General features: G+C 42.4%; 1 protein-coding gene across 3 annotated transcripts in view; it reads right to left on the minus strand.

The window, feature by feature from the left end:
• Nucleotides 1-25,095, minus strand: part of LOC116359701 (butyrophilin subfamily 2 member A1-like) — a 29,555-nt gene extending 4,460 nt beyond the window's left edge. Inside the window, exons 1-12 of one of the 3 annotated variants that reach the window (XM_031812996.1) lie at nucleotides 24,967-25,095; nucleotides 20,019-20,087; nucleotides 13,249-13,599; nucleotides 12,827-13,108; nucleotides 12,419-12,700; nucleotides 11,143-11,259; nucleotides 10,474-10,494; nucleotides 9,693-9,713; nucleotides 9,428-9,448; nucleotides 9,009-9,029; nucleotides 8,744-8,764; nucleotides 51-71 (exon numbers count right to left, since the gene is read on the minus strand). In XM_031812996.1, coding sequence (XP_031668856.1) covers nucleotides 51-71; nucleotides 8,744-8,764; nucleotides 9,009-9,029; nucleotides 9,428-9,448; nucleotides 9,693-9,713; nucleotides 10,474-10,494; nucleotides 11,143-11,259; nucleotides 12,419-12,700; nucleotides 12,827-13,108; nucleotides 13,249-13,599; nucleotides 20,019-20,087; nucleotides 24,967-25,021 — 1,282 coding nt within the window. In that variant the 5' untranslated portion in view covers nucleotides 25,022-25,095. Of the gene's footprint in view, nucleotides 1-50; nucleotides 72-8,743; nucleotides 8,765-9,008; nucleotides 9,030-9,427; nucleotides 9,449-9,692; nucleotides 9,714-10,473; nucleotides 10,495-11,142; nucleotides 11,260-12,418; nucleotides 12,701-12,826; nucleotides 13,109-13,248; nucleotides 13,600-20,018; nucleotides 20,088-20,231; nucleotides 22,343-24,966 lie in introns of those variants that run through there. The other 2 variants (XM_031812997.1, XM_031812998.1) reach the window with 2 other exon arrangements.
• Between the last annotated feature and the right edge of the window lie 1,693 nt (nucleotides 25,096-26,788).

Below are 26,788 nucleotides of genomic sequence, written 5' to 3' on the forward strand. Positions count from 1 at the left end.
AACATATATAAGACATCATATACAGTAGGTAACAAAGCCATAATACTTACCCAGCTGAGAAGTCAGGATTTCTACAGATAAACACATACATATAGTCAATTAGACACATCAGTGGTGTCCAAGGAGGAATCAACATGTGTTAGCTAACTCTCCAGTCTACACTCTAAAAATAAAAGGTATGATCTTTTAGGATAATATAAGGTTTAAAAAAACTAAAAAACCTTACGGTTAATTTAAGAACCTATACTCTGCCATCAGGTCGTATTTTATTTTTTGTATTTGCCCCCTTTTTCTCCCCAGTTGGTAGTTACAGTCTAGTCTCATCGCTGCAACTCCCGTACGGACTCGGGAGAGGCTAAGGTCATTTTTTCCATTTCTTCCGAAACACAACCCAACCAAATCACACTGCTTCTTGACACAATGCCCACTTAACCCGGAAGCCAGCCGAACCAATGTGTCGGAGGAACCACCGTACAGCTAGCGACGGTGTCAGCGTGCACCGGCCCGCCACAGGAGTCGCTTGTACGCGATGGGGACAAGGACATCCCTGCCGGCCAAACCCTCTCCTACCCGGACGATGCTGGGCCCCATTGGTCTCCCGGTTGCGGCCAGCTGCGACAGTGCCTGGACTCAAACCCAGAATCTCTAGCGGCACAGCTAGCCTGATGCAGTGCCTTAGATCACTGTGCCACTTGGGAGGCCCGTCAGTTCATTTTTAACCTTTGTAGACTTAAGGGGTGCTTTGAAGAACCTTTTCAAAAGAGGGGTTTCGTTTTGGAACCAGTAAGTGAGTAAAGGGCACTCGGGCGTATAATTCAAATTGAGAACATTGGCATTATGGGTCAGCTAGGACTCAGGTAAGGCGTTACAATACAGTTTTTTTTTATCACTATTACATGAACTAAGAAACCTTCTACTATATACTCTTTTGTTTTCTATCCTATGAAATGACCTGTGGGGCCTTTGTCTGGCAAATACATTTCTGTTGTTACACTATAGAAGCGTTGGATTCCCTGTTTTGTGGTTACTTTGGAATGGCGACATCACATGACTGGATTACGAATTGCCGTTATATTTGACAAAAAACGTTGCTGAATGGAACGCTGACGAAAGGTTTATGAGCGTGATCACTCATCAGACCGGAGGTAAAGAGGCGAACATTTCATTTGACCGGAGGTAAAACTAATGTTGCTCCTCAACTGTAAATGAATGTTCCCTGTGACTGTGTTAGAAGTGACTGATGCTATTGAAGCTCTGGGACTGTTTGATTTGCGCTTTTCACTGTGAATAAAGGGGAGAGAATTGTGGTTGTTCTTCCGTTTTGGTTCTGCTCTATGTGTTGGATGAATTTGTGGAACTTGTAAGCTTGGAATCGATCGCTCGTTGAGCTTGGTATCGATCGCTCGTGTAGCTTGGTATCGATCGCTCGTGGAGTTTGGAATCGATCGCTCGTGGAGCTTGGAATCGATCGCTCGTGGAGCTTGGAATCGATCGCTCGTGGAGCTTGGTATCGATCGCTCGTGTAGCTTGGTATCGATCGCTCGTGGAGTTTGGAATCGATCGCTCGTGGAGCTTGGAATCGATCGCTCGTGGAGCTTGGAATCGATCGCTCGTGGAGCTTGGTATCGATCGCTCGTGGAGCTTGGAATCGATCGCTCGTGGAGCTTGGAATCGATCGCTCGTGGAGCTTGGAATCGATCGCTCGTGGAGCTTGGAATCGATCGCTCGTGGAGCTTGGAATCGTGTGTGTCTTTTGTTGTTGGATTTGCGCACTGAGACAAGAACTCCTGGTTGCAAATCAATGGAATTGAATGGGAATTGATGTTCAGTGCTCTTACCTGCCCTTACAATGGATCCAATTGAAACATTGCAAAAGTTCAAATGATCGAGAAGTGCTAAGTTGGGTGCACTTACTACAAGAGAAATGGGATCACACAACTTATGGGGGAAATGTTGAAATCTTTGATGACACAAAGATTACTCAAAGTTGGTTAACTTGGTGCATGATCTCAATGAGTCCATAAAGGCTTTGTTATCTGCTGAGAAGGCAACAAAGTATCAGGTTGAACATTATAGCCCAAACGCAGCAACACTGGATCGTTTTGCAACCATTTTGGACACGTGGATGGAAGAAGAACAGTAATAAACAATGGCTAAAAAACTGATGAGGAGGGCCAGCCAAGTATCTCCAATGTCTCATCAGAACATGTACATAGATCACAACACAGCAGGCACTCAGGACAATCCATCACATCTTCTACCAGGCTCTATTTGAAGGCTGAAAGGGAAGCCTTACTGGTTAAAGCTGAAGCATTGAAAAGTAAACAAGCATTGGAGAAACAGGAGGCTCAACTCAAGGCACAAAATAAAGGTTTGGAGCTTGAAGCTGAAATATTGGCTAACAGTGCAAAGCCGAATGTATTCCATGTGTAGGAAGCCACTCAAGGAATGGGGAAACAAATCAGATGATTTAATGAACGATACCTGAATGCAATGGGAAGGCCTGAAGATACCATGGGGAAGGTTACTCAAAGCAAATTGGTGCCCAGCACCACTCAGGTTGTCACAGGTCTCCATTCCACACAGTCACACATCTTGGCTGACCATCTTGGATCCCCATTGTTCACCACGTCTGTTTATACTGCACAGGGCCATCGTCAAAGTAGTATGTTATAACTACCACCACATACAGCTCTGTTTATACTGCACAGGGCCAGGGTCAATATACTATGTTATAACTAAGGACTACCACCACATACAGCACTGTTCATCATAGGTCAACTCACACACAACTAACACACTGTTGTAAAGACCAAAAGAGGCAGCTGCAACTTCCAACTAGGGGAGGAAGGCCTTTCAACCCAGATCAGGGTGGAGCTGACAACATGGACAGTATTGTCAACATTCTGCTACACCAAAATGCTATCACTGAGATGCTGGTAAGGCAACAAAGTTTTTCCTAATTACCACCTCTTAGTGTACGACTGGGTGACCCACCACACTACAGGTTCTTTGTACCAGTGTTTAAGGGTGACCCACTAGACTACAGGTTCTTTGTACCAGTGTTTAAGGGTGACCCACTAGACTACATATCTTTGTACCAGTGTTTAAGAGTGAACCACTAGACTACATATCTTTGTACCAGTGTTTAAGGGTGACCCACTAGACTACATATCTTTGTACCAGTGTTTAAGGGTGACCCACTAGACTACATATCTTTGTACCAGTGTTTAAGGGTGAACCACTAGACTACATATCTTTGTACCAGTGTTTAAGGGTGACCCACTAGACTACATATCTTTGTACCAGTGTTTAAGGGTGACCCACTAGACTACAGGTTCTGTGTACCAGTGTTTAAGGGTGACCCACTAGACTACATATCTTTGTACCAGTGTTTAAGGGTGACCCACTAGACTACAGGTTATTTGTACATGGCTTTGAACACGCTATCGAAGACCGGACCGAGAACAGCAAAGACAGGCTGTACCTTTTGGAGAAATTCACCATGGGGCAACCCAAATCAAATCTTGGCTCAGCTCCTTTGTCTTACTGAGGTTGAGGGAGAGGTTGTTGTCCTGTCATCACACTGCCAGGTATCTGACCTCCTCCTCAAGGCTGTCTCATTGTTTTCAGTGATCAGGCCTACCACCGTCTGCAAACTTAATGATGGTGTTGGAGTTCTAAGTGGCCATGCAGTCATGGGTGAACAGGGAGTACCCGAGAGGACTAAGTACGCACCCCTGAGGGGCCCCCATGTTGAGGGTCAGCATGGCGGATGTATTGTTGTCTACCCTCACCACCTTGGGGCGACCCATCAGCAAGTCCAGGATCCAGTTGCAGAGGGAGGTGTTCAGTCCCAGGATCCTTAGCTTAGTGATGAACTTGGAGGGCACCATGGTGTTGAATGCTGAGCTGTAGTCAATGAACAGCATTCTCACGTAGGTGTTCCTTTTGTCCAGGTGGGAAAGGGTAGTGTAGAGTGCAATAGAGATTGTGTCATCTGTGGTTCTGTTGGGGTGGTATGCGAATTGGGGTGGGTCCAGGGTGTCCTGAATGATGGTGTTGACGTGAGCCATGATCAGCCTTACAAAGCATTTCAAGGATATTGATGTGAGTGCAGGGAAAGGTTGAAAATGTCAGTAAAGACACTTGCCAGCTGGTCAGCGCATGCTCTGAGTACGAGTCCTGCAAATCCATCTGACCCTGTGGCCTTGTGAGTGAAAAACCTGTTTAAAGGTCTTACACACATTGGCTACTGAGAGCGTGGTCACACAGCCGCCCGGAACGCATGGTTTAGTGTTTCTTCCCTCGACAGGAGCGTAGAAGGCATTTAGCTCATCTGCTAGGCTCGTGTCACTGGGCAGCTTGTGGCTGCGTTTCCCTTTCTAATCTGTGATAGTTTGCGAGCCCTGCTACATCCGACAAGTGTCAGAGCTTGTGTAGTAGGATTTGATCTTACTCCTGTATTGATGCTTTGCCTGTTTGATGATTCATCGGAGGGAATAACATGATTTATTCGAAGCGTCTGGGTTTGTGTCCTGCTCCTTGAAAACGGCAGCCTTTAGCTCAGTGCGGATGTTGCCTGTAATCCATGGCTTCTGGTTGGGACATGTATGTACGGCCACTGTGGGACCGATGTCATCGATGCACTTTAATGAAGCAGGTGACTGATGTGGTAAACTCCTCACCACTTCCGAATTGAGCGTGTCACTGGTACTTCCTGTTTGAGTTGTTACTTGTAAACAGGATTAAGGAGGAGAGTTATGGTCAGATTAGCCAGAGATCTAGTCCACATTTACCAACATATGGAGGCTGACATAGGGTATGCAGAGGCCAAAAGACTTCTGAAAAAAGCACTTTGGAGACTAGTATAGAATTATCACAGCTTGTATTGAGAAAGCTCTCAGCTGGTCGTCCAACAAGACTGAAGATTCTGAATCCTTACAGAATGCTACAACACTATGGATAATGTTCAATATATGGAGGAAATGGACAGCCAATCAAATATGAGAGCCATAGTCTCAAAGCTGCCATAAAAGTTGAAAGAAAAATGTAGAGTCTTATGACCTACAAGAGAGAAATGGAAGAAGAGCCAGGTTTGCTCATCTGGTTACTAAGCCAGGATAGCCTCATAAGGTCAACTAATCTTTAAAAGCTTAACCTACAACTTGATAACTTCACCCATACTTATTGATACACTGTAGCCAAGAGTGGTAATATGCCTACGAGACAAAAAAATGCATAGGAAGAACCGAAACAGAGCAAGAAACGACAGAGCAAGAACCTCTGACCATGGCCTCCTTGGAAACCCAAGATGTCACTTTAGGAAGAAGTTAGGCTAGCTCACATCCTCAAAGTGATCAAAGAAGGCCATAACTCCCTCACAGCACAATTTAACTTGAAACCGTCTGAGTTCAGCTGCTCCATCTCAGCACAATTGGCTGAAATCAAAAACTCCATCTAAGGTTTGACAGCGATTATCAACACGCTAGGATCACAAATGGAAGAAGCTGAAGAGCTGCTGAGGACAAGCTAGAGGGAATGGGGACAGAACTACAGAAACTGAGCAAAAACAACAATACCTGATGAATAAGGTGAACCATTTAGAAAACTACAGCAGGCCAAGTAACATTAGAATTATCGGCCTCTGCGAGGCCTGTGAGGGGATGGACCCCATTGGTTTCTCTGCTGCCATTATCCCCTCCCTACCAGGAACCCCTGGTTATCGAATGGGAACACAGGTCACTCGCCCTTCACCCATCCCCTGATCAGAACCCACAACCCTTCCTTGTTCGGTTCCTGAGGTACCAGGACAGAGAGAATGTTTTCAGAACCGTGGCCAAACATTTCAAGGAGAAAGGAGTGATCCTATACAACGGGGAGGCAATTAAACAACGTCCTTATGTCCCTGAAAAAGCTAAAGACTGATGTTGCGTTTATACAAGAAACACATCTAACATGGGCAGAACATAAAAAGTTAGAGGGAATTGTAGCATCTGCTTCCAGCTCACACACTCAAACACGTAGATCCCCTGAACACAGCTCACTCTCCAGATCCCAATCACCTGAATTCTGTTCACACACCTGTCATTATCACACCTATTTAGTTCAGTTCTTTGCACCCCATCATTGTGAGGTATTGGTTGTTTTGTGACACATGTCTATGATAGTATGGTAGTTTTGCCTGCCTCACTAACGACACCTTTTGCCTATTCCCTGCCTGTACTTTAGCCTATCGGATTTCCTGTTATCAACCAATTGCCTGATCTCCCGGACTACATCATTAGCCATTTCCCTGCCTGTACTGTTGCCTTTTTGGACCCCCTGTGTATGACCTTCTGTATGCCCCTGGAACCAGCTACCTGCCTCCTCCTGTGGTCCCTTACAATAAACACCTGCTGCGCTCTGCGCTTGAAACCAGCTCTCGGTCTCCCTTCGTGTTCATTACAGGAATTGGCAGGACAGGTCTTTGCCTCTTCATATAACACAAAGACACAGGGAGTAGCTGTGATGATTAATAAGAATTTACCCTTCTGTGTAACGAAAACAAATATTGATCCACTGGGACGTTATATAGTGGTCCATGGCAAAATGTATTCTGAATCTTGGACCTTGCTTAATGTATATGCACCCAATTATGATTATCATATTTTTATTCATGATATATTCCCCATGGTACCAGAATTTCAGGGAACACTCTTAGTTGGGGGCAACTTGAATTTTTGTCTGGATCAGATTCTGAATACATCCTCCACTAAAGCAACCTCATTGACTAAGTCAGTCAAATGCACTCTATCATTTATGAAAGACTTACATTTGAAAGACACATGGAGATAGCTCCACCCCCAAGATAGGGATTACTCATTCTACTCCTACCTAAATAACTCTAATACCTGGATTGGTTATCTATCTCCTATCAACACAGGTAACCCATATAGTTGTGTAAACTGAGTATTTATCCAGAACTAGCTCAGATCATTCTCCCCTCACACTTTCTGTTTGGATGCCGGATGGAGTTCAAGGGACATATAGATGGAGCCTAAACCCAACTCTTTTTAAAAAAGCAGAATTTTGTCAATTTATCAGAGAACAAATTAAGTTTCAGTGAAAGAAACTGTCCTTCCTCTCCCAGTAGTTTTGTACTCTGGGATACATTAAAGGCCTTTCTTAGGGGTCAAATAATTTATTATACCAAAGGTCTCAAGAGAAATGCACTGCTGAATTGAATGTTACTACAAAAATAACACCAAAAATCTGTCTCTAAAGAAACATTCCGCTCATTGATGTATAAAAACTCATGGTTCCACCATTGGGGTGCCAGGACAGAGAAGAGCTTGGACTGGACTGAGCGGGAGCTGCCCTCCCAGGGGTGGGAGGGCCAAGAGACCAGAGGTGGCAGAACGGGGTGTAGGGTTTGCTCATAGCCTGAAAGAAGGGAGGGGCAGTTCTTCTTGCTGCTACGTAGGCAAGCACCATGATCTTGTAGTGGATGCAAGATTTGACTGGAAGCCAGTGGATTGTGCAAAGGAGCGGGTTGACATGAGAGAACTTGGGAAGGTTGAAAACCAGGCGGGCTGTAGCATTCTGGATAAATTGCAGAGGTTTCATGGCACAAGCAGAGAGCCCAGCCAACAGATATTTCTATTAGTCAAGACTGGAGATGACAAGTGCCTGGATTAGGACCTGTGCCGCTTCCTGTGTTAGGTATGGTCATATGGATGTTGTAGAGCATGAACCTGCGGTAGCGAGACGCTGCTTTGATGTTTTCAGAGAATGACAGGGTGTTGTCCAGGTTCACGCCAAGGTTCTTTGCACTCTGGGTGTGTGACACTGTGGAGTTCTCAATTGTGATGGAGAGGTGTGATAATATGAATGAGCCAAGTGACTTGGTGTATAGAGAGAAGAGGAGAGAAACTAGAACAGAACCCTGGGGGACACCAGTAGTGAGAGAACATGGTGCAGACCCAGATCCTCTCTACTGATGGTTCCCAGTGTCGAAGGCCGTGGATAGATCTAGGAGGATGAGAATAGATGAGAGAGAGTCTGCTTTGTCAGTACGGAGAGCCTCCGTGACACAAAGAAGAGCAGTCTCGGTTGAGTGACCCGGCCTGAAGCCTGAGTTAGGGTCAAGAAGATTGTTCTGAGAGCGATAACGAGAGAGTTGATCAGAGATAGCACGCTCAATTGTTTTGGAAAGAAAAGTAAAGGATACAGGTCTATAGCTTGACATCAGATGAGTCAAGTGTTGGTCTCTCAACAGTTTCCCGTGTGTATCAAGAATGGTCCACCACCCAAGGATATCCGGCCAACTTGACACATCTGTGGGAAGTATTGGAGTCAACATGGACTGGTATCCCTTGGGAATGCTTTCAACACCTTGTAAAGTCCATGCCCTAACAAATTGAGGCAAAAGGGGTTGCAACACAATATTAGGAAGGTGTTCCTAATGGTTTGTACTCTCAGCGTATGTCAGACTTGTTCTGGAAGAGGTGGACCAAAGAGTATCTTCCTGAGTTGCAGGAGCAACAAAAATTAACACAAGAAGAAAATTTGTCTCTGGGGACATGGTTCTCAGCAATATGACTCTTATCTCTGTACAAAGTGGTGATGGGTTAAAGGTTCCAAACTGTCTATTCATCACATACCTGGGGCCTCAAGGTAAGTTTTGAATTGGTTTACGAATAGCCTTTATAAAATGGTTCACATAATTCTTGCAAAGAGATGATCTGAAGACACTACTTACCCTTCTCCTTCCTGAGGACATCTGTAAACATGTAGAGTAGATGGAAGACAGTGAGAACATCATTAACATGAACACTAGAAGATGTAGTCTCTCTCTGGGACTCCTTGTCTCATATCAATGTTCCAACATCAGAACTAACATCTTCAATGAGCTCAAAATAACTTTCTTTAAATGTTTTCGTACTTGAAGTCGGTAAATTAAAGAGAATTTTACTTTTGTGGTTCTAATAATGTTATCAATGTGATGATCTGAAGACACTACTTACCTCGATTCTCAGTGAGGTAATCTGTAAACATGTAGAGTAGATGGAAGACAGTGAGAACATCATTAACATGAACACTAGAAGATGTAGTCTCTCTCTGGGACTCCTTGGTCAGGATTCAATCCAATGTGCGCTATACAGCAGGGCACTTCACAGCTGACAATGCAGTTTTTAAAGGCATTTTCCGCCGGCATTCACAGAGATCACATTCATGGTAAACACTGCACATGTCGACTCAAGTGCAAAATACCTTTAAAAGTCTGTTATAGTGTGCTGTGTTATAATGCGTCTTGAAATGAATCCCGGCCCTTGTCTCATAACACTGTTCTAACATCAGAAGGAACATCTTCAATGTGCTCAGCCACAAAAAAAGACTTAACATGCTTCACATAATTCTAGTAAAGTCTGAAGACACTACTTACATTTCTGTTCACAGAGTTCATCTGTAAACATGTAGAGTAGATGGAAGACAGTGAGAACATCATTAACATGAACACTAGAAGATGTCGTCTCTCTCTGGGACTCCTTGTCTCATATCAATGTTCCAACATCAGAAGGAACATCTTCAATGAGCTCAAAATAACCTTCTTAAAATGTTGTCGTACTTGAAGTCGGTAAATTAAAGAGAATGTAACTTTTGTGGTTCTAATAATGTTATCGAAGTGATGATCTGAAGACTGTACTTACAATTCTGGTCCCAGAGGTCATCTGTAAATATGTAGAGTAGATGGAAGACAGTGAGAACATCATTAACATGAACACTAGAAGATGTAGCCTCTCTCTGGGACTCCTTGGTCAGGATTCAATCCAATGTGTGATAAACGGCAGGGCACTTCACACCTAACAATGCACTTTTTAAAGGCATTTTCCGCCGGCATTCACAGAGATCATATTCATGGTAAACACTGCACATGTCGTCTCAAGTGCAAAATACCTTTAAAAGTCTGTTACAGTGTGCTGTGTTATAATGCACCTTCAATTGAATCCCGGCCCTTGTCTCATGACACTGTTCTAACATCAGAAGGAACATCTAGGGCCAAACAGAAGTTGAAACGATAACAAAGCCTGAACCACTCTTGTTTTGGTAAAAAGCTGAGGGAGGGGCTGGAGAAATAACATCACTCTCAAATTCATAGACAGAATTATGGATGCAAGGACTGACCACCCATGATACTGTATATACATTATAGTTTAAATATGTTTGGAGGCTGTATAGTGTCTGCTTGCATTGACTTTGTTTACAAACATTGAGATAAAACAAGGTTATATTTTGGGTTCTGATGGGGTACAACAGTTAAACTAAGCTCTTTAATCATTTATAAGTTATATTCTTCAAGAATCAGTGGGTACATGTAATTCATTTATAAGTCAAAAAATGGATGTAGCAACTACCGATTGTCCCTTTGTGCTAAAAAAAAACGGTGTTTACTTAAATTTAGCAAAGTGATGATCTGAAGACACTACTTACCTAGCTTCCTAGTGAGGACATCTGTAAACATGTAGAGTAGATGGAAGACAGTGAGAACATCATTAACATGAACACTAGAAGATGTAGTCTCTCTCTGGGACTCCTTGTCTCATATCACTTCTCTAACGTCACAAATCCTAATTGAGTTCCACCACCTAAATGAGTCCAGCGTACCTCTGTGAGACAACTACCTCTGTGAGACAACCAGCATACCTCTGTGAGACAACTACCTCTGTGAGACAACTACCTCTGTGAGACAAATATATTCTACCCACCACCACTTCTTAATTTCATTCATTAAATGTGACTGGTCCATCAGTGATCCAGGTGTATCAGAGACCACCCCTCTCTAGTTTAGTGGTCCTCCACAGTCTCAACACACCCTTAAAATCAGTCATCAGTGTTAACATGTGAATCACCTGTAGATTAAAATCAGTCATCAGTGTTAACATGTGAATCACCTGCAGATTAAAATCAGTCATCAGTGTTAAAATGTTAATCACTTGAAGATTAAAATCAGTCATCAGTGTTAACATGTTAATCACCTGCAGGTGTAGTATATTATCATGTATCCACAGAACACAACCACTGTGATTGTGTTGAGGTTGAAAAAATACATTGCAGACATTTTTTTCTAACAATTAAACATCCATATAATCTGTCCATTACCTTTCTTATTACGTATGCAGTAGACAGCCAGAGATAACCCAATCACAGTGACGGCTCCCAGACAGCATAACACAATGAAGGCCATTCTCAATGGGGTTGCGTAATCAAACAACTCACCTAAAACACACACATTAACAACCGGGTTTGGTACTAATACTACCACACATCAACAACAGGGTTTGGTACTACTACTACCACACATCAACAACAGGGTTTGGTACTAATACTACCACACATCATTACACATCAACAACAGGGTTTGGTACTAATACTACCACACATCAACAACAGGGTTTGGTACTAATACTACCACACATCATTACACATCAACAACAAGGTTTGGTACTACTACTACCACACATCAACAACAGGGTTTGGTACTAATACTACCACACATCAACAACAGGGTTTGGTACTACTACTACCACACATCAACAACAGGGTTTGGTACTAATACTACCACACATCATTACACATCAACAACAGGGTTTGGTACTACTACTACCACACATCAACAACAGGGTTTGGTACTAATACTACCACACATCATTACACATCAACAACAGGGTTTGGTACTAATACTACCACACATCATTACACATCAACAACAGGGTTTGGTACTAATACTACCACACATCACTACACATCAACAACAGGGTTTGGTACTACTACTACCACACATCATTACACATCAACAACAGGGTTTGGTACTAATACAACCACACATCAACAACAGGGTTTGGTACTAATACTACCACACATCAACAACAGGGTTGGGTACTAATACTACCACACATCAACAACAGGGTTGGGTACTAATACTACCACACATCAACAACAGGGTTTGGTACTAATACTACCACACATCAACAACAGGGTTTGGTACTAATACTACCACACATCATTACACATCAACAACAGGGTTTGGTACCAATACTACCACACACATCAACAACAGGGTTTGGTACTAATACTACCACACATCATTACACATCAACAACAGGGTTTGGTACCAATACTACCACACACATCAACAACAGGGTTGGGTACTAATACTCCCACACATCATTACACATCAACAACAGGGTTTGGTACTAATACTACCACACATCATTACACATCAACAACAGGGTTGGGTACAAATACTACCACACATCAACAACAGGGTTTGGTACTAATACTACCAACCAAAGCCTTTGGTTAAAACACATACTGTACATTAACACATCAATATCTCCAGTGTTTCATGTCTAAATAATATTATGTTGTTACTCACTAGGGAGGTGAATCTCTGTCTCCATCTTCTCATTGATTCGGCTCTGTTGGACTCTGCAGGTAAAGCGGTTGGTGTCAGTCTCCTGGACAATGACATGTTGTTTGACTCTGTAGAATCCCTTGGAGTCTCTGTGTATCTCAGGAGGACCAGCAGAGAGATTGACTCCTTTACTGTCCAGCCACACCAGCTCAGGCTCAGGGTGCCAGCCTTCTGATTCACACAGCAGACCCATCCCTCCCTCTCTGTGTCCCTCAATGGACACCACTGGCTTGGATCCTACAACTACAGACACACAGATAGACTGGCTGTTAACTGGTGACAGGCTGTGAACAAATAGACACATACTGGACATTAACACATCAATATCTCCAGTGTTTCATGTCTAAACAATATTATGTTGTTACTCACTAGGGAGGTGAATCTCTGTCTCCATCTTCTCATTGATCCGGCTCTGTTGGACTCTGCAGGTAAAGCGGTTGGTGTCAGTCTCCTGGACAATGACATGTCGTTTGACTGTGTAGAATCCATCTAAGTCTCTGTGTGTCTCAGGAAGACCAGCAGAGAGATGGACTCCTTTACTGTCCAGCCACACCAGCTCAGGCTCAGGGTGCCAGCCTTCTGATTCACACAGCAGACCCATCCCTCCCTCTCTGTGTCCCTCGATGGACACCACTGGCTTGGATCCTACAGCTACAGACACACAGATTGGATGTTACCTGGTGACAGGCTGTGAACAAATAGACACATACTGTATCCAGTAATATGAAGGAAAGAGGTGATGTCATTGTACTGTAATTAGATTATTACATTAACATGAAAATAAATCTCACCTTTAACGAGGACTTGAACAGTGAAATCATCATACCAGCTCTTTGACTGAATTAAGCATTTGTAACGTCCCTCATCAGTGCCTTGTACCCTGGTCAGTTTCAAAGAGGTGTTTCCCCTCCATAGTTCCTCTTCATACAGTGAAGTTCTTCCACTATAGAAGAGAATCTGATCCTCTCGTATGATTCTGTGGTTTTGGTAACGAAAGACACGACTGTCTAAGAAGTCCAGGTTAAGCCAGTCCACTGTCATGTCCTCAGCACTGATGTTGGGTTTGAGGTAACAGGGCAAAATGATGTCATCACCAGCTACAGCAACAATGGAATCAGTTGGACCAAGAACCTCAAACTTCTCTGAAGAGAACAGACATATTAACAGTTTCAATAGTTTACAGTGGTTTCCTCTCTCATCTGCACAGATCTGAAATACACTGTAGTATATATAGTGGTACTATACACTGTAGTATATATAGTAGTACTAGACACTGTAGTATATATAGTAGTACTAGACACTGTATTATATATAGTAGTACTATACACTGTAGTATATATAGTGGTACTAGACACTAGTATATATAGTAGTACTAGACACTGTAGTATATATAGTAGTACTAGACACTGTAGTATATATAGTAGTACTAGACACTGTAGTATATATAGTAGTACTAGACACTGTAGTATATATAGTAGTACTAGACACTGTAGTATATATAGTAGTACTAGACACTGTAGTATATATAGTGGTACTAGACACTGTAGTATATATAGTAGTACTAGACACTGTAGTATATATAGTAGTACTAGACACTGTAGTATATATAGTAGTACTAGACACTGTAGTATATATAGTAGTACTAGACACTGTATTATATATAGTAGTACTATACACTGTAGTATATATAGTGGTACTAGACACTGTAGTATATATAGTAGTACTAGACACTGTAGTATATATAGTAGTACTAGACACTGTAGTATATATAGTAGTACTAGACACTGTAGTATATATAGTGGTACTATACACTGTATAATATATAGTAGTACTATACACTGTAGTATATATAGTAGTTCTAGACACTGTAGTATGTATAGTAGTACTATACACTGTAGTATATATAGTAGTTCTAGACACTGTAGTATACAGTGCCTTGCGAAAGTATTCGGCCCCCTTGAACTTTGTGACCTTTTGCCACATTTCAGGCTTCAAACATAAAGATATAAAACTGTATTTTTTTGTGAAGAATCAACAACAAGTGGGACACAATCATGAAGTGGAACGACATTTATTTGATATTTCAAACTTTTTTAACAAAGCAAAAACTGAAAAATTGGGCGTGCAAAATTATTCAGCCCCTTTAAGTTAATACTTTGTAGCGCCACCTTTTGCTGCGATTACAGCTGTAAGTCGCTTGGGGTATGTCTCTATCAGTTTTGCACATCGACATTTTTCCCATTCCTCCTTGCAAAACAGCTCGAGTTCAGTGAGGTTGGATGGAGAGCATTTGTGAACAGCAGTTTTCAGTTCTTTCCACAGATTCTCGATAGGATTCAGGTCTGGACTTTGACTTGGCCATTCTAACACCTGGGTATGTTTATTTTTGTACAATTCCATTGTAGATTTTGCTTTATGTTTTGGATCATTGTCTTGTTGGAAGACAAATCTCCGTCCCAGTCTCAGGTCTTTTGCAGACTCCATCAGGTTTTCTTCCAGAATGGTCCTGTATTTGGCTCCATCCATCTTCCCATCAATTTTAACCATCTTCCCTGTCCCTGCTGAAGAAAAGCAAACCAAACCATGATGCTGCCACCACCATGTTTGACAGTGGGGATGGTGTGTTCAGGGTGATGAGCTGTGTTACTTTTACGCCAAACATAACGTTTTGCATTGTTGCCAAAAAGTTCCATTTTGGTTTCATCTGACCAGAGCACCTTCTTCCACATGTTTGGTGTGTCTCCCAGGTGGCTTGTGGCAAACTTTAAACAACACTTTTTATGGATATCTTTAAGAAATGGCTTTCTTCTTGCCACTCTTCCATAAAGGCCAGATTTGTGCAATATACGACTGATTGTTGTCCTATGGACAGAGTCTCCCACCTCAGCTGTAGATCTCTGCAGTTCATCCAGAGTGATCATGGGCCTCTTGGCTGCATCTCTGATCAGTCTTCTCCTTGTATGAGCTGAAAGTTTAGAGGGATGGCCAGGTCTTGGTAGATTTGCAGTGGTCTGATACTCCTTCCATTTCAATATTATCGCTTGCACAGTGCTCCTTGGGATGTTTAAAGCTTGGGAAATCTTTTTGTATCCAAATCCGGCTTTAAACTTCTTCACAACAATATCTCAGACCTGCCTGGTGTGTTCCTTGTTCTTCATGATGCTCTCTGCGCTTTTAACGGACCTCTGAGACTATCACAGTGCAGGTGCATTTATACGGAGATTGATTTCACACAGGTGGATTGTATTTATCATCATTAGTCATTTAGGTCAACATTGGATCATTCAGAGATCCTCACTGAACTTCTGGAGAGAGTTTGCTGCACTGAAAGTAAAGGGGCTGAATAATTTTGCACGCCCAATTTTTCAGTTTTTGATTTGTTAAAAAAGTTTGAAATATCCAATAAATGTCGTTCCACTTCATGATTGTGTCCCACTTGTTGTTGATTCTTCGCAAAAAAAATACAGTTTCATATCTTTATGTTTGAAGCCTGAAATGTGGCAAAAGGTCGCAAAGTTCAAGGGGGCCGGATACTTTCGCAAGGCACTGTATATAGTAGTACTATACACTGTAGGATATATAGTAGTACTATAGGGTGGAGGCCTACAGAAGAGTTGGATTCACCATTAGTTTAGTTTTTACATCAGTACAGAGGATATGAATCAGTACAGATTCATATCTCCAAGGTGGCATAGCAGTTCAGACGTCTTTTGTCCTCGTCTTGTCGTGTCCTGTATATATATATATTTACAACTTTTTCACATACATTTTATTTGTATTTTCCATCAACTCATCTTCAAAACACTCTCCTGCAACCCGCCTCACCAATGTATATTTATAAAAAAGTATTATTTACCTCAGATCTGTAATCCTCCAAGAAGCTAGCCAGAAACTCCAAGAAGCTAGCCTGAAACTAGCCAGAAGCTAATCCAGAAGCTAGTTAGCTCCTTTACTGGCAAATCGTTAGTATTCAGCTAACCACGGTTTGTGGTCATCAGCTATCCTTTAGCTCGAAAATCTATCGCCAGTTCTGTACGGCGCAGCGCGGCTCGGAACGGAACATACCGGACCAATTTTTCTCTCCATGTCCCTGGATTTCGACTGCTCTCTGGACATTCATACCCGGATCTCACAGCTAGCTAGCTGCTATCCGTGTGACTATCGGCCTTCGTCGATTCCGGAGCAAACATCAATTATTCCGGAGCTAGCAAGCTCCGTCAATCACTCCTGAGTTCCATCAATCACACCTGGGCTGCAGTCACCTATCCGGACCCGTTTTACTGCCTTCGCGGAGCCCCACCGGGCCTTCACAACTGGACTGCCGACGTTATCTACCCGAAGGAGTTATTCGGCTGGCTCCTCCGTAGCGACGTTACCTGAACGCCCATCTGCGGCCTGCTAACCGTTAGCTGTCTTACCGGCTGCTATCTGAATAGACAATCGGACAATTTTTTTATTATTTTTATTATTTTATTATTATTATTATTATGTTTTCTTCTTGGGCCTCTATAACTATATCTATTGTTTTTATTTTTGTTGTTGTTGTGTGATTTGGATTAATCCCCTCTACCACACGGAACCCCACTAATCTACTGACGGAACGCAAGAGGTGGCTAACAACAGACCTCCATCCTATGCTAGCTTGCTACCGATGCCCTGGCTAGCTGTCTAAATCACCAACCAACCTCTCCACTCACCGGACCCTTTTGATCACTCGACTAAGCATGCCTCTCCTTAATGTCAATATGTCTTGTCCATTTCTGTTCTGGTTAGTGTTTATTGGCTTATTTCACTGTAGAGCCTCTAGTCCTGCTCACTATACCTTATCCAACCTATTAGTTCCACCACCCACACATGCAGCAATGACATCTCCTGGTTTCAACGATGTTTCTAGAGACAATATCTCTCTCTTCATCACTCAATACCTAGGTTTACCTCCACTGTATTCACATCCTACCATACATTTGTCTGTACATTATACCTTGATGCTATTTTATCGCCCCCAGAAACCTCCTTTTACTCTATGTTCCAGACGTTCTAGACGACCAATTCTCATAGCTTTTAGCCGTACCCTTATTCTACTCCTCCTATGTTCCTCTGGCGATGTAGAGGTGAATCCAGGCCCTGCAGTGCCTAGCTCCACTCCTATTCCCCAGGCGCTCTCTTTTGACGACTTCTGTAACCGTAATAGCCTTGGTTTCATGCATGTTAACATTAGAAGCCTCCTCCCTAAGTTTGTTCTATTCACTGCTTTAGCACACTCTGCCAACCCGGATGTTCTAGCTGTGTCTGAATCCTGGCTTAGGAAGACCACCAAAAACTCAGACATTTTAATTCCAAACTACAACATTTTCAGACAAGATAGAACTGCCAAAGGGGGTGGTGTTGCAATCTACTGCAAAGATAGCCTGCAGAGTTCTGTCCTACTATCCAGGTCTGTACCCAAACAATTTGAACTTCTACTTTTAAAAATCCACCTCTCTAAAAACAAGTCTCTCACCGTTGCCGCCTGCTATAGACCACCCTCTGCCCCCAGCTGTGCTCTGGACACCATATGTGAACTGATTGCCCCGGTTTCAGAGCTGGTCCTGGGTGCACCTCAGCCACGCTCAAGGTCCTAAACGATATCTTAACCGCCATCGATAAGAAACATTACTGTGCAGCCGTATTCATTGATCTGGCCAAGGCTTTCGACTCTGTCAATCACCATATCCTCATTGGCAGACTCGACAGCCTTGGTTTCTCAAATGATTGCCTCGCCTGGTTCACCAACTACTTCTCTGATAGAGTTCAGTGTGTCAAATCGGAGGGTCTGCTGTCCGGACCTCTGGCAGTCTCTATGGGGGTGCCACAGGGTTCAATTCTTGGACCGACTCTCTTCTCTTTATACATCAATGAGGTCGCTCTTGCTGCTGGTGAGTCCCTGATCCACCTCTACGCAGACGACACCATTCTGTATACTTCCGGCCCTTCTTTGGACACTGTGTTAACAACCCTCCAGGCAAGCTTCAATGCCATACAACTCTCCTTTCGTGGCCTCCAATTGCTCTTAAATACAAGTAAAACTAAATGCATGCTCTTCAACCGATCGCTACCTGCACCTACCCGCCTGTCCAACATCACTACTCTGGACGGCTCATACTTAGAATACGTGGACAACTACAAATACTTAGGTGTCTGGTTAGACTGTAAACTCTCCTTCCAGACCCATATCAAACATCTCCAATCCAAAGTTAAATCTAGAATTGGCTTCCTATTTCGCAACAAAGCATCCTTCACTCATGCTGCCAAACATACCCTTGTAAAACTGACCATCCTACCAATCCTCGACTTTGGCGATGTCATTTACAAAATAGCCTCCAATACCCTACTCAACAAATTGGATGCAGTCTATCACAGTGCAATCCGTTTTATCACCAAAGCCCCATATACTACCCACCATTGCGACCTGTACGCTCTCGTTGGCTGGCCCTCGCTTCATACTCGTCGCCAAACCCACTGGCTCCATGTCATCTACAAGACCCTGCTAGGTAAAGTCCCCCCTTATCTCAGCTCGCTGGTCACCATAGCATCTCCCACCTGTAGCACACGCTCCAGCAGGTATATCTCTCTAGTCACCCCCAAAACCAATTCTTTCTTTGGCCGCCTCTCCTTCCAGTTCTCTGCTGCCAATGACTGGAACGAACTACAAAAATCTCTGAAACTGGAAACACTTATCTCCCTCACTAGCTTTAAGCACCAACTGTCAGAGCAGCTCACAGATTACTGCACCTGTACATAGCCCAACTATAATTTAGCCCAAACAACTACCTCTTTCCCAACTGTATTTAATTTTAATTAATTTATTTATTTTGCTCCTTTGCACCCCATTATTTTTTATTTCTACTTTGCACATTCTTCCATTGCAAAACTACCATTCCAGTATTTTACTTGCTATATTGTATTTACTTTGCCATCATGGCCTTTTTTGCCTTTACCTCCCTTCTCACCTCATTTGCTCACATTGTATATAGACTTGTTTATACTGCATTATTGACTGTATGTTTGTTTTTACTCCATGTGTAACTCTGTGTCGTTGTATGTGTCGAACTGCTTTGCTTTATCTTGGCCAGGTCGCAATTGTAAATGAGAACTTGTTCTCAACTTGCCTACCTGGTTAAATAAAGGTGAAATAAAAAATAAATAAAAGGAAGGAAAGGAGACTAGGAGAGGAATCCACCTTAGGTTATGCACCTTAACACTACACAAGCAACTAAAGACACAATGAGATAATATTAATCACACACACATCAGAAAGATGAAGGAAAGGAGACTAGGAGAGGAAATCACCTTAGGCCAGACACCCTAAACGGATCTCCACAGTTTACACAATGGAGCTGATGGACAATAGTAGTAGAACTATGTAGACAGAGGAGCAAAAGGACCTCCTTCTGCTCCGTTTGATTAGACTGGGTAGAACCCTTAAGACCACAATAGTGACTAAAGACACAATGAGATCATATTAATCACACACACAGAGGTATTGAAGGCAGTGAGATATTAAATGTGTTTTCTACTGTACCAGAGCCTGCTGTGTGTAGGAGATGTAGAAGAATCAGACACAGACAGTCTAGTTGAGTCACCTTCATTCCTGAAGAAGACAATTAGATTCATCATAAAGAGAAAGACTAACACAACTTGAAACCTGGAAAGCAATACTGTAGCATTAATTATACAATAACAATGGATAATATAGTATAACACATTTCAAAAGACAACTAGCTGATCCATTTACCTGGTTGAATCGGTCCTATTGAGACACTGCAGTCTGATAAATGTACTAGTGTTCTGTGATCAAACTATTGTGATGTGATCAAACTACCTTCTTCTTTCTATTCCTTGGAACAAGAACCTGTTCAACTGCATCGCTGCACACAACTGTTGCATAGTGAGCTCAGAATCAGATAACATGGGTGTGAACTGTGGTGGTACGTTTTGGTTGTGGATTCTAAGCCTGATGTGCAGACCACATGACACAGAGAGGTCTATAACCCAAGCAAAACACATTATAGTTTACTTAAATCTGTGCCACTCCTTTTATATAGTATGATATGTTTATGTTAGGTTACATGACTAGACTAGATGTAACTTAGTAAACGTAAATACAGAACATTTAAATTAGTATGTTACGTTTGATATGGTCACATAAGACAGATGGTTATTTAAGGCAAAACTGAAAGGAGGGTGGTTGGTCGAGGTGGACGTTTAACGTAAACATCTAGTGTAATAATCTAGTGTTGACGTGTTTGAATCTCACCACGAACAAACACACGTTCACACTCATGTACCTCTTCTAAATCATTTCCATTTGAATGTACATTAAAAGGAACAGCCAAGGAGAGCAAGGCTTTCAAACCTTTCTAGAGGCTCTTTAATGTCTTGTGTTTTTCCACAGGAAGTCCCTTACAGGAAGTCCCTTACAGGAAGTCCCTTACAGGAAGTCCCTTACAGGAAGTCCCTTACATTTTACAGTCCATAGTTTTCCTACACAGATCTTATTGTTAAGCACCAGTGAACTACAGGTCACATTCATTTAATATCTTTAGAATGTGCAAAGGCATCCTTGAAGATGTAGACAGGCAGCGGGAACAAGTGTGAGAAACTGTCACAAACCCAAATATCAAACACACAAAACGTAACAAAAAATATATATATTGCTCCTGTGAGCACCACCATATGATCCTTAAAGGGGCAATCTGCGATTCAAACAACTAAATGGCCACCCACTATATGGCCACCCACTAAATGGCCACCCACTAAATGGCCACCCACTAAATGGCCACCCACTAAATGGCCACCCACTAAATGGCCACCCACTAAATGGCCACCCACTAAATGGCCACCCACTAAATGGCCACCAACTAAATGGCCACCCACTAAATGACCACCCACTAAATGGCCACTCAGAAATTAAACCACTCAAATTGAGTGACCATCCATGAGATCAAAATGATAGTTTAACCATGTTCTGAAGCTATACAGCGTTAGTTACCAATTACATTATTTACAAGAAATGTAGTGAAACAAGCTGATAATTTGGGTTCTGATTAGGGAAGACATTTGAACTAAACTCATGAGGTATTTATTCATTAAATTCTCTAACAATCAATGGCTACATATCATTCATTTAAAGGTTAAAAAAAATGGATGTACCAATACTGGATTGTCCCTTTAATGGCAGATCATCTGAACACACAAGACTGTGTTTCCCCCGAGACACTAATCAGAAATAGTAGGGTTCTGGAAGCCCTATTCATTAAGACTTGTGCTATTATATTATTTAACAGTAGTTAACCCCATGATGATAGGCTGTGTCCCAAATGGCACTCTATCCCCTATGTAGTGCACTACTTTTCACAAGGGCCAATTTGGCTCTGGACAATAATAGTGCACTATATAGGGAATAGGGTGTCATTTAAGAGGAAATCACACTCTGGATCAACAACACAAACATATATCATATAAATATTGTTATGACCAATCTGTTCTGTAAATATTAAATACAATATATTTCCTATGGATTTATGATGAATTTACATGAATAACCATACACACATTAAGAATAAATACATGAAGATAAAATGTCCATCTTGAAAAGAGAAACAGGAAATTGATCTAAGACCACTGGAGGAACGAGGCAGATGACTGGAGGTAAGTGTGGATCAGTCTTAGACCTCAACCACTGTGTCACAACATAAATACATCAATACATTCAGAACAAAAGACTAACTACAGTGAGGGAAACAAGTATTGGATCCCCTGCTAATTTTGTACATTCGCCCACTGGCAAAGAAATGATCAGTCTATCATTTTAATGGTAGGTTTATTTGAACAGTGAGAGACAGTAATAACAAAAAATCCAGAAAAACTTATGTCAAAAATGTTATAAATTGATTTGCATTTTAATGAGGGAAATAAGTATTTGACCCCCTCTCAATCAGAAAGATTTCTGGCTCCCAGGTGTCTTTTATACAGGTAACAAGCTGAGATTAGGAGCACACTCTTAAGAGGTTAAAACCTCTTGGGGCTAGGGGGCAGAATTTTCACTTTTGGATAAATAGCGTGCCCCATTTCAACTTCCTGCTACTCATGCCAAGAATATAAGATATGCATATTATTCGTAGATTTGGATAGAAAAACTCAGAAGTTTCTAAAACTGTTTGAATCATGAATGTGTGTATAACAGAACTTCTGTAGCAGGCAAAACCCTGAGGACTAACCGTTCAGATTTCTTTTTTGAGGTCTCTGTCTGTTCAGTGAGTTCTCGTTGGCAAACGATATTTCTTAGGAACTGGTTTTCAGTTCCTACCGCTTCCACTGGATGTCACCAGTCTTTGGAATTTGGTTGTGGTTATTCCTTTGTGCAATGAAGAAGTAGGCCAACTAGGAACTGGGTAACACTGTTGAGAGTTGCGCAAGACTTGAAAAGTAGAGCTGGTTTGTTGTCTTCCTGTATTGAACAACAGATAGACCCGTCTACAATTTGATCGATGATTAACGTTTAAAAATACCTAAAGTTGTATAGTTTAAAATATTTTGGCAAAGTTTATAGGCAACTTTTGAAATATTTTGTAGTGACGTTGCATTTTTTGGAAGCAGTTTTTTTGGGATCAAACGCGATTTTTTAAATTGACATTTGGATATATATGGCTGGAATTAATCGAACAAAAGGACCAATTGTGATGTTTATGGGACATATCGGAGTGCCAACAAAAGAAGCTCGTCAAAGGTAATGCATGTTTTATATTTTATTTCTGTGTTTTGTGTAGCGCCTGCAGGGTTGAAATATGCTACCCTCTTTCTTTCCTGCTTGTGCTATCATCAGATTATAGCTTCTTATGCTTTCGCCGACAAGCCTTTTTAAAATCTGACATGTTGGCTGGATTCACAACGAATGTAGCTTTAATTGAGTATCTTACATGTGTGATTTAATGAAAGTTAGATTTTTATATAATTTTTTTAATTTGCCACGCTGCATTTTCCCTGTTTTTTGCCCAAGTGGGACGCGACTGTCCCGCCTATCCGTAATCTCAGTTTGTTATCTGTATAAAAGACACCTGTCCACAGAAGCAATCAATCAATCAGATTCCAAACTCTCCACCATGGCCAAGACCAAAGAGCTCTCCAAGGATGTCAGGGACAAGATTGTAGACCTACACAAGGCTGGAATGGGCTACAAGACCATCGCCAAGCAGCTTGGTGAGAAGGTGACAACAGTTGGTGAGATTATTCGCAAATGGAAGAAACACAAAAGAACTGTCAATCTCCCTCGGCCTGGGGCTCCATGCAAAATCTCACCTCGTGGAGTTGCAATGATCATGAGAACGGTGAGGAATCAGCCCAGAACTACACGGGAGGATCTTGTCAATGATCTCAAGGCAGCTGGGACCATAGTCACCAAGAAAACAATTGGTAACACACTACGCCGTGAAGAACTGAAATCCTGCAGCGCCCGCAATGTCCCCCTGCTCAAGAAAGCACATATACATGCCCGTCTGAAGTTTGCCAATGAACATCTGAATGATTCAGAGGACAACTGGGTGAAAGTGTTGTGGTCATATGAGACCAAAATGGAACTCTTTGGCATCAACTCAACTCGCCGTATTTGGAGGAGGAGGAATGCTGCCTATGACCCCAAGAACACCATCCCCACTGTCAAACATGGAGGTGGAAACATTATGCTTTGGGGGTGTTTTTCTGCTAAGGAGACAGGACAACTTCACCGCATCAAAGGGATGATGGACAGGGCCGTGTACCGTCAAGTCTTGGGTGACAACCTCCTTCCCTCAGCCAGGGCATTGAAGATTGGTCGTGGATGGGTATTCCAGCATGACAATGACCCAAAACACACGGCCTTGGCAACAAAGGAGTGGCTCAAGAAGAAGCACATTAAGGTCCTGGAGTGGCCTAGCCAGTCTCCAGACCTTAATCCCGTAGAAAATCTGTGGAAGGAACTGAAGGTTCGAGTTGCCAAACGTCAGCCTCAAAACTTTACTGACTTGGAGAAGATCTGCAAAGAGGAGTGGGACAAAATCCCTCCTGAGATGTGTGCAAACCTGGTGACCAACTACAAGAAACGTCTGACCTCGGTGATTGCCAACACGGGTTTTACCACCAAGTACTAAGTCATGTTTTGCAGAGGGGTCAAATACTTATTTCCCTCATTAAAATGCAAATCAATTTATAACATTTTTGACATGCGTTTTTTCTGGATTTTGTTGTTGTTCTGTCTCTCACTGTTCAAATAAACCTACCATAAACATTATAGACGGATCATTTCTCTGTCAGTGGGCAAACGTACAAAATCAGCAGGGGATCAAATACTTTTTCCCCTCACTGTATTTCACCATATTACTGATTATCAACATTTTGACTTTGCATTAATGTTCAATCTAGCTTTGAAGCGGACAAGTCTTCTGTGTTTGTGTGTGTGTGCATCCATCCATGTGTGCATCACTCTAGCAGTGTACCAGAGCCAGCGGCTGGTGTGAGGGTGATGGGGAACATTAGGACCTTAGCCTTCATGAAGGACAGGTCAGCCAGCCCACAGATCACCCTGGCTGCCTCCTCACTCAGCTGGTCCTCCTCATCCCTATGGGGTTTCCTGAGACAAACACACACAACACATTAAGATGGAAATACAAAGAGGCAACATTTGATTGCAGGTGAGTTTCCCCTCTTTCCATGCAAAGCTCTTTCAGACTTGGCAAAGCACGATATAAAACCAATCGATTATGCTTGATTAGCAATTATTGATCACTACGTGTGTGTGTGTGTGTGTGTGTGTGTGTGTGTGTGTGTGTGTGTGTGTGTGTCAGTCTGACCTGGTGGAGGTGGTGGTGTTCTCCATAGTAGACATGAGGTGGTTCAGGGTGTCAGCTGGACGGCTGCTGGTGTCACTGTCTAGCTCTGGATCCACCACATCACACACACACACAATACATATGTACACATACATTGTACTTGTGTTTAGAGTTCAAAACAAAAAGACCACCATGGCACTTCTGTCTTTGGTCCAAATAAAAGGTGTACAAACTACTAGCAAGTGGTGAAGAAACCATCAAGAATTTGGACTTTCAACACAGTGGGTGGCAGTATGGAGCTGGAATAAGAATCTCCAGAACAGAGGAAAGCAGCATAGAGTTGGATAGAGGGCTCTTCCTTACATCTTTGCCATACTGGCTTCCGTGACAGCATGGGCAGCAATATTGAGAGCTCTCTCCATTTGACTTAAATTAGTTAATTGACAGTCGGTTAACAAACTGAAAGGGTTTGCATACTGCCTCCTGGAGTGTATTGTCTGAACAGGCATTAAGGCCAAGGTGGGTGATTTACAGCCACATCCAGGTATGGAACGTTTGCTCAGGAGTATAATTCATTGGCAGATCCTTCCTGCTGACCTGGATGGAATTCTGTGATCCTTACATATCCTATAGAAATTCCCACCCAGTTGACTGCTTCCTTATGGTGAACGGCCTCAATGGCACTGCCGGTGTTACACCAGGATGTGTTACATCTATCCATGTCTATGGAGGAAAGTCGTCAGTGCAGTGATAGAACAGCCAGAGAAAACCAAGAGGCAGGACAGCTCAGATAGGTGTAATATATTAGAAAGAGGTTTATTCACGTATTTACAACAGTGTTTATTGCAACCACACTGAAAGAACCTTAAAACATCTCATTGGTTGGGGGGAATCTAAAAAGAAATATAAAAACATATTCAAGCTAAATCAAATGGTATTTTCTTTTGCCGATATTGTGTTTATATCAAATCAAATCAAATCAAATTTATTTATATAGCCCTTCGTACATCAGCTGATATCTCAAAGTGCTGTACAGAAACCCAGCCTAAAACCCCAAACAGCAAGCAATGCAGGTGTAGAAGCACGGTGGCTAGGAAAAACTCCCTAGAAAGGGTGGCAGGTGTTAGTCATTGTCTCTGATTGAGAACCATATTTAGGTATCCTGTTTGGTGTTGGGTTTTGTGGGTGATTGTTCCTGTCTTAGTGTTTGTACCACACGGGACTGGTTTCGGGTTTTCACATTTATTGTTTTGTAGTTTGTTCATGTATAGTTTTCCTTATTAAAAAACCATGAACTTCAACCATGCTGCGTATTGGTCCGCCTCTCCTTCGACGGAAGAATCCCGTGACAGAATCACCCACCACAACAGGACCAAGCGGCGTGGTGACAGGCAGCGGCAGCAGGAGCAGCGAAATCCAGAGTACTGGACATGGCAGGATGAGTTGGATGGAAAAGGACCCTGGGCACAGCCTGGAGAATATCGCCGCT

The sequence above is a fragment of the Oncorhynchus kisutch genome, unplaced genomic scaffold, assembly GCF_002021735.2.
Source record: "Oncorhynchus kisutch isolate 150728-3 unplaced genomic scaffold, Okis_V2 Okis04b-Okis11a_hom, whole genome shotgun sequence".
NCBI classification, from domain to species: Eukaryota; Metazoa; Chordata; class Actinopteri; order Salmoniformes; family Salmonidae; genus Oncorhynchus; species Oncorhynchus kisutch.